Here is a 15,205-nt window from a genome sequence, read left to right on the forward strand (position 1 = left end):
TTTTGTAGTTGATTGATTTTGTAGTTGGTTGATTTTGATAGTTTCCTAGATATCCACGTTCATATTTACGATTTTTTGAAGTTTGTGGGCGGTTTATGGGCGTTAGGGTGGGCTCGGCAGTGATCCTGATCAAGAATATATATACTATATGGGGTCGGAAACGCTTCCTTCTGCCTGTTACATACCTTCCGACAAATCTAGTATACCCTTTTACTCTACGAGTAACGGGTATAATAACAAGGAAGAACGCTATAGTCGAGTACCTCGACTATCAGATATCCGTTACTCAGCTAAATAGAGATATGCAAGTAGCAAAGCGAGATTAAAATGCGCCACCTACCGGCGGTATACAGATTTAAGCGTTATGGGCGTTAGAGTGGACGGGGCAAATTTTTTTTGTACCAATCGATAGGTATTGACGAGACCAATACATTTCAGTTAAAATTTTTTATCTGGCATAAAAATTGTGGGCGTCACCGGTTTTCATATATTCGCGTAACAAACTTGCCCTGCGTATAAGGCTACGGAATCTAAATCTGAAATCCCAATTCTCTATTTCTGATAGTTTCCGAGATATCCACGTTCATATTTACGATTTTTTGAAGTTTGTGGGCGGTTTATGGGCGTTATACTTTATATATATATATATATATACTTTATATATACTTTATGGGGTCGGAAACGCTTCCTTCTGCCTGTTACATACTTTCCGACGAATCTAGTATACCCTTTTACTTACCCTTTTAACGGGTATAATAACATGGAAGAACGCTATAGTCGAGTACCTCGACTATCAGATACCCGTTACTCAGCTAAATAGAGATATGCAAGTAGCAAAGCGAGATTAAAATGCGCCACCTACCGGCGGTATACAGATTTAAGCGTTATGGGCGTTAGAGTGGGCGTGCCAAATTTTTTTTTGGACCAATCGATAGGTTTTGACGAGACCAATACATTTCAGTTAAAATTTTTTATCTGGCATAAAAATTGTGGGCGTCACCGGTTTTCACATATTCGCGTAACAAACTTGCGCTGCGTATAAGGCTACGGAATCTAAATCCGAAATCCCAATTCTCTATCTCTGATAGTTTCCGAGATATCCACGTTCATATCTACGATTTTTTGAAGTTTGTGGGCGGTTTATGGGCGTTATACTTTATATATATATATATATATATACTTTATATATACTTTATGGGGTCGGAAACGCTTCCTTCTGCCTGTTACATACTTTCCGACGAATCTAGTATATCCTTTTACTTACCCTTTTAACGGGTATAATAACAAGGAAGAACGCTATAGCCGAGTACCTCGACTATCAGATACCCGTTACTCAGCTAAATAGAGATATGCAAGTAGCAAAGCGAGATTAAAATGCGCCACCTACCGGCGGAATACAGATTTAAGCGTTATGGGCGTTAGAGTGGGCGTTGCAAATTTTTTTTGACCAATCGATAGGTATTGACGAGTCCATTACATTTCAGTTAAAATTTTTTTTCTAGCATAAAAATTGTGGGCGTCTCAGGTTTTTGCGGTTTGTGGGCGTTAGAGTGGGCGTGGCAAATTCGAGTAACAAACTTGCGCTGCGTATAAGGCTACGGGATCTAAAACTAAAATCTCAATTCTCTATCTTTTATAGTTTCCGAGATATCCACGTTCATATTTACGATTTGTTGAAGTTTGTGGGCGGTTTATGGGCGTTAGGGTGGGCTCGGCTAGTGATCCTGATCAAGAATATATATACTTTATGGGGTCGGAAACGCTTCCTTCTGCCTGTTACATACTTTCCGACGAATCAAGTATACCCTTTTACTCTACGAGTAACGGGTATAATAACAAGGAAGAACGCTATAGTCGAGTACCTCGACTATCAGATACCCGTAACTCAGCTAAATAGAGATATGCAAGTAGCAAAGCGAGATTAAAATGCGCCACCTACCGGCGGAATACAGACTTAAGCGTTATGGGCGTTAGAGTGGGCGTGGCAAATTTTTTTTGGACCAATCGATAGGTATTGACAAGACCAATACATTTCAGTTAAAATTTTTTTTCTAGCATAAAAATTGTGGGCGTCACAGGTTTTCGCGGTTTGTGGGCGTTAGAGTGGGCGTGGCATATTCGCGTAACAAACTTGCGCTGCGTATAAGGCTACGGGATCTAAATCTGAAATCCCAATTCTCTATCTTTGATAGTTTCCGAGATATCCACGTTCATATTTACGATTTGTTGAAGTTTGTGGGCGGTTTATGGGCGTTAGGGTGGGCTTGGCTAGTGATCCTGATCAAGAATATATATACTTTATGGGGTCGGAAACGCTTCCTTCTGCCTGTAATATACTTTCCAACGAATCTAGTATACCCTTTTACTCTACGAGTAACGGGTATAATAACAAGGAAGAACGCTATAGTCGAGTACCTCGACTATCAGATACCCGTTACTCAGCTAAATACAGATTTAAGCGTTATGGGCGTTAGAGTGGGCGTGGCAAATTTTTTTTTGGACCAATCGATACACATAGAAAAAACAAGGAAGAACGCTATAGTCGAGTACCTCGACTATCAGATACCCGTTACTCAAAGGGAAATGGAGATATGCAAGCAGCAAAGCGAGACTAAAATGCGCCACCTACCGGCGGTAGACAGATTTAAGTGTTATGGGCGTTAGAGTGGGCGTGGCAAATTTATTTTTGGATCAATCGATAGGTATTGACGACCCCAATACATTTCAGTTAAAATTTTTTATCTAGCATGCAAATTGTGGGCGTCACAGGTTTTCGCGGTTTGTGGGCCTTTAAAGATCTGTACATCTTTATTTATCTATTTCAAAGAATATGAATTAGCTTAATAAATACCTATAGATTGTCCCAAAAAAACTTTTCCGTTTTCAGTCCAATGCTCTCAAACCAAAGTAGTTAGGACAAGCCTTTACACTAGAGCCAGAAAACGATATACATACATACATACATGTATGTGTTTATGCATGTGTGGATGTAAAAAATTGCAATCTAATATCCGCGGCAAATAGAATTCTTTCTAATTTTTTTTTCGAAAGAAGGCATGGTTATGAGCTAGCTATTTCCATGAAATAACACCAGCAACATTTAGATATTAAGTTCTTTATAAAATATATATATATATGAGATTGCAGGTGTACGGGAGCGAAGGGGTTATGCTAACGCTGGGAATGTCTAACAAACACGCGCTTCAGGCAAATAAACAATTAACAATTAATACAATGCGATTATAATGCTAGACAATGGGGTGAAAGGGATTTAGTTGATTAGATTTGGCTTCGATTGCGGATATTGTTAGTAGAAATGCGGCGGCGGCAACGTTTGCGAGGGCAACGTCGTCGGCTGCTGCTCCCATCACACAACAGAATCCTTGCGAATCCTGCACTCGAGATAGCATGTGTTCGGGGGGGAGAAAGAGACAAGACAACCGTATTTTATCAGCAATGGAAGGGCTAGGAGTTGGAATAGTTTCAGGGATTTTGTTGCTTAAAACTGTTTTCTCATCACATATAGTTCTCAGTATGGGGGGCCCGCATAACGCCCACGCCGCCGCCCAGTCGGCTGTAGTTCATGCAGCCGCACAAACGCCATTGGTTCGTCTCTGGGTCGTAGACCTCGATGGTTTTCAAATAGGCGGACCCATCAAAACCGCCCACCGCATACAGCTGTCCATTCACGACGGCCAGGCCAACCCCACTGCGACGAGAGGTCATGGCCACGATGGGGCTCCAGGTGTTGGTCAGTGGATTGTAGCGCTCGGCGGACGAGAGCTCCATGCTATCGTACCGTCCGCCGACGGCGTAAATGTAGTTGTTGAAGACAGCGCAGCCCAGGTGCTTGCTTCGCGTGGACATTGGACTGACGGCCACCCATTTGTTGTGTCTGGGATCGTATCGCTCAACAGTGTTCAACGGACGTTGTCCATCGGAGCCACCAATTGCATATAGGTATCCTCCAAGGACAGCTACCGCCACACCCAGCCGTCGTGTGGTCATCGGGGCCACCTTTGACCATTTGTTCTCCTTGGGGTCGTACCGCTCCACATGATTGAAGCACTGAACGCCATCCTGGCCACCAACCGCATACAGAAAGCCGTCGAGCACGGCCACGCCCACGCTGGTGCGGCAGGAAGTGGTAGGCGCCACGTCGCAAGACCACTGATTGGTTTGCGGATCATACCGCTCGATGCTGTTTAGATAGCTCTGGCCGTCGTGACCGCCCACTGCATACAGCAAATCATTCAACACGGCCACGCCGACTCCGCAGCGCCGCTTGCTCATAGGAGCGACCATTTTCCAGTCATTTTTCTGCGGATCGAAGCGCTCCACGGAGGCTATGGCATCGTCGGAGCACACGCCACCCACGGCAAACAGCACTTCACCTGGTCGGGTCGTTTTGCGAGGTCTGGTGCGCGGACCCTGCATCAGCGGTCGCTCCTGCGGAAGCAGCAGATAGTTCTTGGCCTCGTCCACCAGATCCCGGCAGGCCTCGTCGCTGCGGACCAGGAGATCAGAGCCCACCGTGCCCACCAGGAACTTTGGGGAGAGTAGAGGCAGACGGACATGTTGTAGTACCTGTGCTAGGTGCTGTCGCCGCTCGGCGACATTGTACTTGAGCCAGGACATGACAGCGTTGAAGACCTGCTCCTCCGAGCGCACGTTCAGTTCGTCGCTGCAGATGATGTCCACCAACTGGCCGACGGGCAGCAGCAGAAACTCCTCGCTCTCCAACACCTCCTGGAAGTTGTGCTGCGTGAACGTGTCGGCTATTCGCAACAGTTCCCGGCAAGAGTGTGTGTCGGCAAAGGCGCGGATGCCCAGGCAGTTGGTGGGGTCCAATTGTCGCTTGAGGAACTCGCAGCAGATGTCTTGAATCTCAACCAGTTGCAGCAGACAGGCGGCGGGAAGGAGCGCCTGGACATTGGACTCCTCGACGATGATGTGGGCGGTGTAGCAAAAGTCAATAAGCAGCTCCATGGTGTTCTCGTCGATGTCGCGTATAGTGACCTCCGTCTGGCGCGATTCCTCCAGTTCGCCAGTGAACATGGCACAGAAGTAAGAGCTGCAGGCGGACAGGATGACCCTGTGGGCGAAGATCTTCCGTCCGCCCACGTTCAGGACCACATCGCAGAGCTCCCGATGGCGCCGCAGCATATTGAGTTCCGTGATCGTGACCTTCGGATGTTTTTCAGAAGTGTGAGAGAGGCGGGCGGGCGACGGAGGTCGGTCCACTGCCGTCGATCCAACGGAGCCGCCACCAGCCGTGGAATTACCACCTGTTCCGGTGACAGCAGCATCCCGTGGTTGAGCGGTGGAGCCCGAGCCCGGCAGGTCGCCCATTCTGTTCGCTGCTAAGCGCAGCGGGCCGGAAGCAACCCAACCCCACACGGCGTCTATCTTTGCGTCTCTGTTCTCCACGGATACAAAGCACGTCCAGGGCCAGCTGCAGGCGGAAAATTTCGAAAATGCAATCTTGCTGCTGGCTTAAAGCGACCACATCGAAGATTCCTGGCGCGAAATGCACTTTTCAGCAGTGAAAATCGTTTTTCTTTTTGGCCTGGAAAAGTCGAAACACACGATTGATACTACAAACGAAGCTATTCAACCAAATATTAACTGAAATGTATTAGTCTTGTAAATACCTATCGATTGACCATTCTACGCCTACTCTACTCTACTACTCAGAGCCAGACAATGCGAAATGTTTTTACGCGTGTATGTGTGTGTATGTAAATAGTTGCCGGCCGAACTTAGCGGCAAAGAAAAAAGCCCTGCCGGCGCTCAGAGAGAGCAAAGTGCGCGGCTAACTTATTCTATTGAATAATGAACCCTTTATCCATTTGTCCCATTGACGGGCAAAAACCTTTAAAGATCTGTACATCTTTATTTATCTCTTTCAAAGAATATGAATTAGCTTAATAAATACCTATAGATTGTCCCAAAAAAACTCTTCCGTTTTCAGTCCAATGCTCTCAAACCAAAGTAGTTAGGACAAGCCTTGACACTACCCTGCAGTTCCACAATTGAGTAAAGCGCCCAATCATCACGATGCCGACTGCGACGTCGGCAGAGAAGCCAGCGACGCCGGCAGAGCTGAGCGCAACGGCGGCAAAGCGACGCACTCTAAGTCAGGTCCGCAAAGAGAACGCACAAAAAGTAATTTTGGGCTCTTCCTCTCTCGCCATGTCTCAGACGGAAAAGTGCGTGTGAAGGAGGACCAGCAACTAAAATATATAGACTTTTGTGCACCCTTGCCTTTTGAATAATGCGACATTTGTTCGTAAATGATAAAACAACCATTTAAAATAATAGGTTTCTGTTTTAAAATATTTGTATTTCTTAAAAAAAATGTATAGGTTTTTTAATATTATTTAATAATATGTGAAGTTTAAAGAATATATTTTTATAAACCGATTTGCATAGTCGGATATGTCTATAAATACCCTGCTTTTATGTGCAAGATGCATAGACCAAACGGGACATGCCAAAAAAACAGAACAACAACGGATTAGCGGAACCGTTGTTGTTGTTGCTTGTTGTTTTTCTGGAAGGCACGCTTTTTCACTTGCGTTTACTTACGAGTATGTGAAGGAGTTAGAATTGCACGCAATTACGTAGTTAAATAAAATAAACCAGTGGTTTAAAAGTGATACCTATACGATTCCCATGTAAGTCTGTCGCAGACCATTATTTATTTAATCAGTGAGAGTAAAAACAAGTTAATGTGTATTAAAAAAATGGAAAATACAAGATTCCCAAAAAAACACGTGGCGGAAAAAAAATAGCTGTGAAAAATTTTAATTTTTGACGTGAAAAACAACAAATGATGCATATAAATAAACAAATGAATGAATCTGTGAAAAAATTTGAAAATCTTATTGAGTGCTAAGTTCCTTGGGACCAAAAATAAGAGATGTTTGTTTTTATAACTTATGATTTTTGTATTAATAACATTAAAGCACAATTTTTATTTTTGTGTAAGTAAACAAACATGGCTATTTAAATAAAAATCTCAAACATCTCTTATTTTCCGTTCCTGGAAAAGTGGTATTTTTTCCGCATCTGCAAAATAAATAAATGATTTAATAAATAATAAAAAAAATACATAAATAATTTTTTACAACAAAATAAAATAAATCAAGTGACCGAAAACAAAAGTTTGCTAATTTCGTCTCGATATTTTTTGCATTTTCTTATATTTTTAGACAAGGCTGAAGGTAAATCTATAAAAAAATGGAAGGCTAAATCGTTCCATCTTAAGCATATTATCCGAGGAACTTGTTCTGTCCCACAACTTACTTATTAAGTAAGTTTTTATTGAGGCTGAAAGTAACTATTGTTTTTAACAGATAGATAACATTTCTTTTATTATAAATAAATCTTACAAATAACGATTACTTTCGGTCACTCGTTTTTATTCTCGTCTTGTTTTATTTTTAAAACTAATTTTTTTCTAATACTAGATGCAATCCCTCGGAGCCTCCCGAAAAGGCGCTGCAGAAGGCAATGCGGTGCGTTAAAAACTTGAGTTGTACCAAAAAAAAGGCAACGCCGGCACCAGATGCTGAGGAGGAGGTGCCAGCGACCCCGATAACACCGGAAAACCCCGAGCTCAAATTTTAAAATAAACAAATAAAAACAAAAACAAGGAAGAACGCTATAGTCGAGTACCTCAACTATCAGATACCCGTTACTCAAAGGGAAATGGAGATATGCAAGCAGCAAAGCGAGACTAAAATGCGCCACCTACCGGCGGTAGACAGATTTAAGTGTTATGGGCGTTAGAGTGGGCGTGGCAAATTTATTTTTGGATCAATCGATATTTCAATCAATTTTTTATCTAGCATGTAAATTGTGGGCGTCACAGGTTTTCGCGGTTTGTGGGCCTTTAAAGATCTGTACATCTTTATTTATCTCTTTCAAAGAATATGAATTAGCTTAATAAATACCTATAGATTGTCCCAAAAAAACTCTTCCGTTTTCAGTCCAATGCTCTCAAACCAAAGTAGTTAGGACAAGCCTTGACACTACCCTGCAGTTCCACAATTGAGTTAAGCGCCCAATCATCACGATGCCGACTGCGACGTCGGCAGAGAAGCCAGCGACGCCGGCAGAGCTGAGCGCAACGGCGGCAAAGCGACGCACTCTAAGTCAGGTCCGCAAAGAGAACGCACAAAAAGTAATTTTGGGCTCTTCCTCTCTCGCCATGTCTCAGACGGAAAAGTGCGTGTGAAGGAGGACCAGCAACTAAAATATATAGACTTTTGTGCACCCCTGCCTTTTGAATAATGCGACATTTGTTCGTAAATGATAAAACAACCATTTAAAATAATAGGTTTCTGTTTTAAAATATTTGTATTTCTTAAAAAAAATGTATAGGTTTATTAATATTATTTAATAATATGTGAAGTTTTAAGAATATATTTTTATAAACCGATTTGCATAGTCGGATATGTCTATAAATACCCTGCTTTTATGTGCAAGATGCATAGACCAAACGGGACATGCCAAAAAAACAGAACAACAACGGATTAGCGGAACCGTTGTTGTTGTTGCTTGTTGTTTTTCTGGAGGGCACGCTTTTTCACTTGCGTTTACTTACGAGTATGTGAAGGAGTTAGAATTGCACGCAATTACGTAGTTAAATAAAATACCTATACGATTCCCATGTAAGTCTGTCGCAGACCATTATTTATTTAATCAGTGAGAGTAAAAACAAGTTAATGTGTATTAAAAAAATGGAAAATACAAGAATCCCAAAAAAACACGTGGCGGAAAAAAAATAGCTGTGAAAAATTTTAATTTTTGACGTGAAAAACAACAAATGATGCATATAAATAAACAAATGAATGAATCTGTGAAAAAATTTGAAAATCTTATTGAGTGCTAAGTTCCTTGGGACCAAAAATAAGAGATGTTTGTTTTTATAACTTATGATTTTTTGTATTAATAACATTAAAGCACAATTTTTATTTTTGTGTAAGTAAACAAACATGGCTATTTAAATAAAAATCTCAAACATCTCTAATTTTCCGTTCCTGGAAAAGTGGTATTTTTTCCGCATCTGCAAAATAAATAAATGATTTAATAAATAATAAAAAAAATACATAAATAATTTTTTACAACAAAATAAAATAAATCAAGTGACCGAAAACAAAAGTTTGCTAATTTCGTCTCGATATTTTTTGCATTTTCTTATATTTTTAGACAAGGCTGAAGGTAAATCTATAAAAAAATGGAAGGCTAAATCGTTCCATCTTAAGCATATTATCCGAGGAACTTGTTCTGTCCCACAACTTACTTATTAAGTAAGTTTTTATTGAGGCTGAAAGTAACTATTGTTTTTAAGTTTAATTTTTAAAAGACTTCTGGGATTTTTACATTGAATGCCAAAGATAACATTTCTTTTATTATAAATAAATCTTACAAATAACGATTACTTTCGGTCACTCGTTTTTATTCTCGTCTTGTTTTATTTTTAAAACTAATTTTTTTCTAATACTAGATGCAATCCCTCGGAGCCTCCCGAAAAGGCGCTGCAGAAGGCAATGCGGTGCGTTAAAAACTTGAGTTGTACCAAAAAAAAGGCAACGCCGGCACCAGATGCTGAGGAGGAGGTGCCAGCGACCCCGATAACACCGGAAACCCCCGAGCTCAAATTTTAAAATAAACAAATAAAAACAAAAACAAGGAAGAACGCTATAGTCGAGTACGTCGACTATCAGATACCCGTTACTCAAAGGGAAATGGAGATATGCAAGAAGCAAAGCGAGACTAAAATGCGCCACCTACCGGCGGTAGACAGATTTAAGTGTTATGGGCGTTAGAGTGGGCGTGGCAAATTTATTTTTGGATCAATCGATATTTCAATCAATGCTTTACACTAGAGCCAGAAAACGATATACATACATACATACATGTATGTGTTTATGCATGTGTGGATGTAAAAAATTGCAATCTAATATCCGCGGCAAATAGAATTCTTTCTAATTTTTTTTTCGAAAGAAGGCATGGTTATGAGCTAGCTATTTCCATGAAATAACACCAGCAACATTTAGATATTAAGTTCTTTATAAAATATATATATATATGAGATTGCAGGTGTACGGGAGCGAAGGGGTTATGCTAACGCTGGGAATGTCTAACAAACACGCGCTTCAGGCTCTACCAAATAAACAATTAACAATTAATACAATGCGATTATAATGCTAGACAATGGGGTGAAAGGGATTTAGTTGATTAGATTTGGCTTCGATTGCGGATATTGTTAGTAGAAATGCGGCGGGGGCAACGTTTGCGAGGGCAACGTCGTCGGCTGCTGCTCCCATCAGACAACAGAATCCTTGCGAATCCTGCACTCGAGATAGCATGTGTTCGGGGGGGAGAAAGAGACAAGACAACCGTATTTTATCAGCAATGGAAGGGCTAGGAGTTGGAATAGTTTCAGGGATTTTGTTGCTTAAAACTGTTTTCGCATCACATATAGTTCTCAGTCTGGGGGGCCCGCATAACGCCCACGCCGCCGCCCAGTCGGCTGTAGTTCATGCAGCCGCACAAACGCCATTGGTTCGTCTCTGGGTCGTAGACCTCGATGGTTTTCAAATAGGCGGACCCATCAAAACCGCCCACCGCATACAGCTGTCCATTCACGACGGCCAGGCCAACCCCACTGCGACGAGAGGTCATGGCCACGATGGGGCTCCAGGTGTTGGTCAGTGGATTGTAGCGCTCGGCGGACGAGAGCTCCATGCTATCGTACCGTCCGCCGACGGCGTAAATGTAGTTGTTGAAGACAGCGCAGCCCAGGTGCTTGCTTCGCGTGTACATTGGACTGACGGCCACCCATTTGTTGTGTCTGGGATCGTATCGCTCAACAGTGTTCAACGGACGTTGTCCATCGGAGCCACCAATTGCATATAGGTATCCTCCAAGGACAGCTACCGCCACACCCAGCCGTCGTGTGGTCATCGGGGCCACCTTTGACCATTTGTTCTCCTTGGGGTCGTACCGCTCCACATGATTGAAGCACTGAACGCCATCCTGGCCACCAACCGCATACAGAAAGCCGTCGAGCACGGCCACGCCCACGCTGGTGCGGCAGGAAGTGGTAGGCGCCACGTCGCAGGACCACTGATTGGTTTGCGGATCATACCGCTCGATGCTGTTTAGATAGCTCTGGCCGTCGTGACCGCCCACTGCATACAGCAAATCATTCAACACGGCCACGCCGACTCCGCAGCGCCGCTTGCTCATAGGAGCGACCATTTTCCAGTCATTTGTCTGCGGATCGAAGCGCTCCACGGAGGCTATGGCATCGTCGGAGCACACGCCACCCACGGCAAACAGCACTTCACCTGGTCGGGTCGTTTTGCGAGGTCTGGTGCGCGGACCCTGCATCAGCGGTCGCTCCTGCGGAAGCAGCAGATAGTTCTTGGCCTCGTCCACCAGAACCCGGCAGGCCTCGTCGCTGCGGACCAGGAGATCAGAGCCCACCGTGCCCACCAGGAACTTTGGGGAGAGTAGAGGCAGACGGACATGTTGTAGTACCTGTGCTAGGTGCTGTCGCCGCTCGGCGACATTGTACTTGAGCCAGGACATGACAGCGTTGAAGACCTGCTCCTCCGAGCGCACGTTCAGTTCGTCGCTGCAGATGATGTCCACCAACTGGCCGACGGGCAGCAGCAGAAACTCCTCGCTCTCCATCACCTCCTGGAAGTTGTGCTGCGTGAACGTGTCGGCTATTCGCAACAGTTCCCGGCAAGAGTGTGTGTCGGCAAAGGCGCGGATGCCCAGGCAGTTGGTGGGGTCCAATTGTCGCTTGAGGAACTCGCAGCAGATGTCTTGAATCTCAACCAGTTGCAGCAGACAGGCGGCGGGAAGGAGCGCCTGGACATTGGACTCCTCGACGATGATGTGGGCTGTGTAGCAAAAGTCAATAAGCAGCTCCATGGTGTTCTCGTCGATGTCGCGTATAGTGACCTCCGTCTGGCGCGATTCCTCCAGTTCGCCAGTGAACATGGCACAGAAGTAAGAGCTGCAGGCGGACAGGATGACCCTGTGGGCGAAGATCTTCCGTCCGCCAACGTTCAGGACCACATCGCAGAGCTCCCGATGGCGCCGCAGCATATTGAGTTCCGTGATCGTGACCTTCGGATGTTTTTCAGAAGTGTGAGAGAGGCGGGCGGGCGACGGAGGTCGGTCCACTGCCGTCGATCCAACGGAGCCGCCACCAGCCGTGGAATTACCACCTGTTCCGGTGACAGCAGCATCCCGTGGTTGAGCGGTGGAGCCCGAGCCCGGCAGGTCGCCCATTCTGTTCGCTGCTAAGCGCAGCGGGCCGGAAGCAACCCAACCCCACACGGCGTCTATCTTTGCGTCTCTGTTCTCCACGGATACAAAGCACGTCCAGGGCCAGCTGCAGGCGGAAAATTTCGAAAATGCAATCTAGCTGCTGGCTTAAAGCGACCACATCGAAGATTCCTGGCGCGAAATGCACTTTTCAGCAGTGAAAATCGTTTTTCTTTTTGGCCTGGAAAAGTCGAAACACACGATTGATACTACAAACGAAGCTATTCAACCAAATATTAACTGAAATGTATTAGTCTTGTAAATACCTATCGATTGACCATGCTACGCCTACTCTACTCTACTACTCAGAGCCAGACAATGCGAAATGTTTTTACGCGTGTATGTGTGTGTATGTAAATAGTTGCCGGCCGAACTTAGCGGCAAAGAAAAAAGCCCTGCCGGCGCTCAGAGAGAGCAAAGTGCGCGGCTAACTTATTCTATTGAATAATGAACCCTTTATCCATTTGTCCCATTGACGGGCAAAAACCTTTAAAGATCTGTACATCTTTATTTATCTCTTTCAAAGAATATGAATTAGCTTAACAAATACCTATAGATTGTCCCAAAAAAACTCTTCCGTTTTCAGTCCAATGCTCTCAAACCAAAGTAGTTAGGACAAGCCTTGACACTACCCTGCAGTTCCACAATTGAGTTAAGCGCCCAATCATCACGATGCCGACTGCGACGTCGGCAGAGAAGCCAGCGACGCCGGCAGAGCTGAGCGCAACGGCGCAAAGCGACGCACTCTAAGTCAGGTCCGCAAAGAGAACGCACAAAAAGTAATTTTGGGCTCTTCCTCTCTCGCCATGTCTCAGACGGAAAAGTGCGTGTGAAGGAGGACCAGCAACTAAAATATATAGACTTTTGTGCACCCTTGCCTTTTGAATAATGCGACATTTGTTCGTAAATGATAAAACAACCATTTAAAATAATAGGTTTCTGTTTTAAAATATTTGTATTTCTTAAAAAAAATGTATAGGTTTATTAATATTATTTAATAATATGTGAAGTTTTAAGAATATATTTTTATAAACCGATTTGCATAGTCGGATATGTCTATAAATACCCTGCTTTTATGTGCAAGATGCATAGACCAAACGGGACATGCCAAAAAAACAGAACAACAACGGATTAGCGGAACCGTTGTTGTTGTTGCTTGTTGTTTTTCTGGAAGGCACGCTTTTTCACTTGCGTTTACTTACGAGTATGTGAAGGAGTTAGAATTGCACGCAATTACGTAGTTAAATAAAATAAACCAGTGGTTTAAAAGTGATACCTATACGATTCCCATGTAAGTCTGTCGCAGACCATTATTTATTTAATCAGTGAGAGTAAAAACAAGTTAATGTGTATTAAAAAAATGGAAAATACAAGATTCCCAAAAAAACACGTGGCGGAAAAAAAAAGCTGTGAAAAATTTTAATTTTTGACGTGAAAAACAACAAATGATGCATATAAATAAACAAATGAATGAATCTGTGAAAAAATTTGAAAATCTTATTGAGTGCTAAGTTCCTTGGGACCAAAAATAAGAGATGTTTGTTTTTATAACTTATGATTTTTTGTATTAATAACATTAAAGCACAATTTTTATTTTTGTGTAAGTAAACAAACATGGGGTCGGAAACGCTTCCTTCTGCCTGTTACATACTTTCCGACGAATCTAGTATACCCTTTTACTTACCCTTTTAACGGGTATAATAACATGGAAGAACGCTATAGTCGAGTACCTCGACTATCAGATACCCGTTACTCAGCTAAATAGAGATATGCAAGTAGCAAAGCGAGATTAAAATGCGCCACCTACCGGCGGTATACAGATTTAAGCGTTACGGGCGTTAGAGTGGGCGTGCCAAATTTTTTTTTGGACCAATCGATAGGTTTTGACGAGACCAATACATTTCAGTTAAAATTTTTTATCTGGCATAAAAATTGTGGGCGTCACCGGTTTTCACATATTCGCGTAACAAACTTGCGCTGCGTATAAGGCTACGGAATCTAAATCTGAAATCCCAATTCTCTATCTCTGATAGTTTCCGAGATATCCACGTTCATATTTACGATTTTTTGAAGTTTGTGGGCGGTTTATGGGCGTTATACTTTATATATATATATATATATATACTTTATATATACTTTATGGGGTCGGAAACGCTTCCTTTTGCGGTTTGTGGGCGTTAGAGTGGGCGTGGCATATTCGAGTAACAAACTTGCGCTGCGTATAAGGCTACGGGATCTAAAACTGAAATCTCAATTCTCTATCTTTTATAGTCTCCGAGATATCCACGTTCATATTTACGATTTGTTGAAGTTTGTGGGCGGTTTATGGGCGTTAGGGTGGGCTTGGCTAGTGATCCTGATCAAGAATATATATACTTTATGGGGTCGGAAACGCTTCCTTCTGCCTGTTACATACTTTCCGACGAATCTAGTATACCCTTTTACTCTACGAGTAACGGGTATAATAACAAGGAAGAACGCTATAGTCGAGTACCTCGACTATCAGATACCCGTTACTCAGCTAAATACAGATTTAAGCGTTATGGGCGTTAGAGTGGGCGTGGCAAATTTTTTTTTGGACCAATCGATACACATAGAAAAAACAAGGAAGAACGCTATAGTCGAGTACCTCGACTATCAGATACCCGTTACTCAAAGGGAAATGGAGATATGCAAGCAGCAAAGCGAGACTAAAATGCGCCACCTACCGGCGGTAGACAGATTTAAGTGTTATGGGCGTTAGAGTGGGCGTGGCAAATTTATTTTTGGATCAATCGATAGGTATTGACGACCCCAATACATTTCAGTTAAAATTTTTTATCTAGCATGCAAATTGTGGGCGTCA

At 43.2% G+C, this 15,205-nt stretch overlaps 2 protein-coding genes across 2 annotated transcripts; both read right to left on the reverse strand.

The window, feature by feature from the left end:
- Nucleotides 1-3,107: 3,107 nt before the first annotated feature.
- Nucleotides 3,108-5,631, reverse strand: LOC139353559 (kelch-like protein diablo). Its single transcript, XM_070997915.1, has one exon. The coding sequence runs from the start codon at nucleotides 5,350-5,352 to the stop codon at nucleotides 3,517-3,519; it is 1,836 nt and encodes a 611-aa protein (XP_070854016.1). The 5' UTR covers nucleotides 5,353-5,631; the 3' UTR covers nucleotides 3,108-3,516.
- A 4,442-nt stretch (nucleotides 5,632-10,073) lies between these two features.
- LOC139353563 (kelch-like protein diablo) lies at nucleotides 10,074-12,592 on the reverse strand. Its single transcript, XM_070997918.1, has one exon. It carries the CDS (start codon nucleotides 12,322-12,324, stop codon nucleotides 10,489-10,491), a length of 1,836 nt encoding a protein of 611 aa, XP_070854019.1. The 5' UTR covers nucleotides 12,325-12,592; the 3' UTR covers nucleotides 10,074-10,488.
- Between the last annotated feature and the right edge of the window lie 2,613 nt (nucleotides 12,593-15,205).

The sequence above is a fragment of the Drosophila suzukii genome, chromosome Y, assembly GCF_043229965.1.
Source record: "Drosophila suzukii chromosome Y, CBGP_Dsuzu_IsoJpt1.0, whole genome shotgun sequence".
Classification (NCBI taxonomy): domain Eukaryota; kingdom Metazoa; phylum Arthropoda; class Insecta; order Diptera; family Drosophilidae; genus Drosophila; species Drosophila suzukii.

Excerpts from the sequence above, each read along its gene's own strand:
- LOC139353559 (XM_070997915.1), bottom strand. The coding sequence starts at position 5,352 with ATGGGCGACCTGCCGGGCTCGGGCTCCACCGCTCAACCACGGGATGCT.
- LOC139353563 (XM_070997918.1), bottom strand. The coding sequence starts at position 12,324 with ATGGGCGACCTGCCGGGCTCGGGCTCCACCGCTCAACCACGGGATGCT.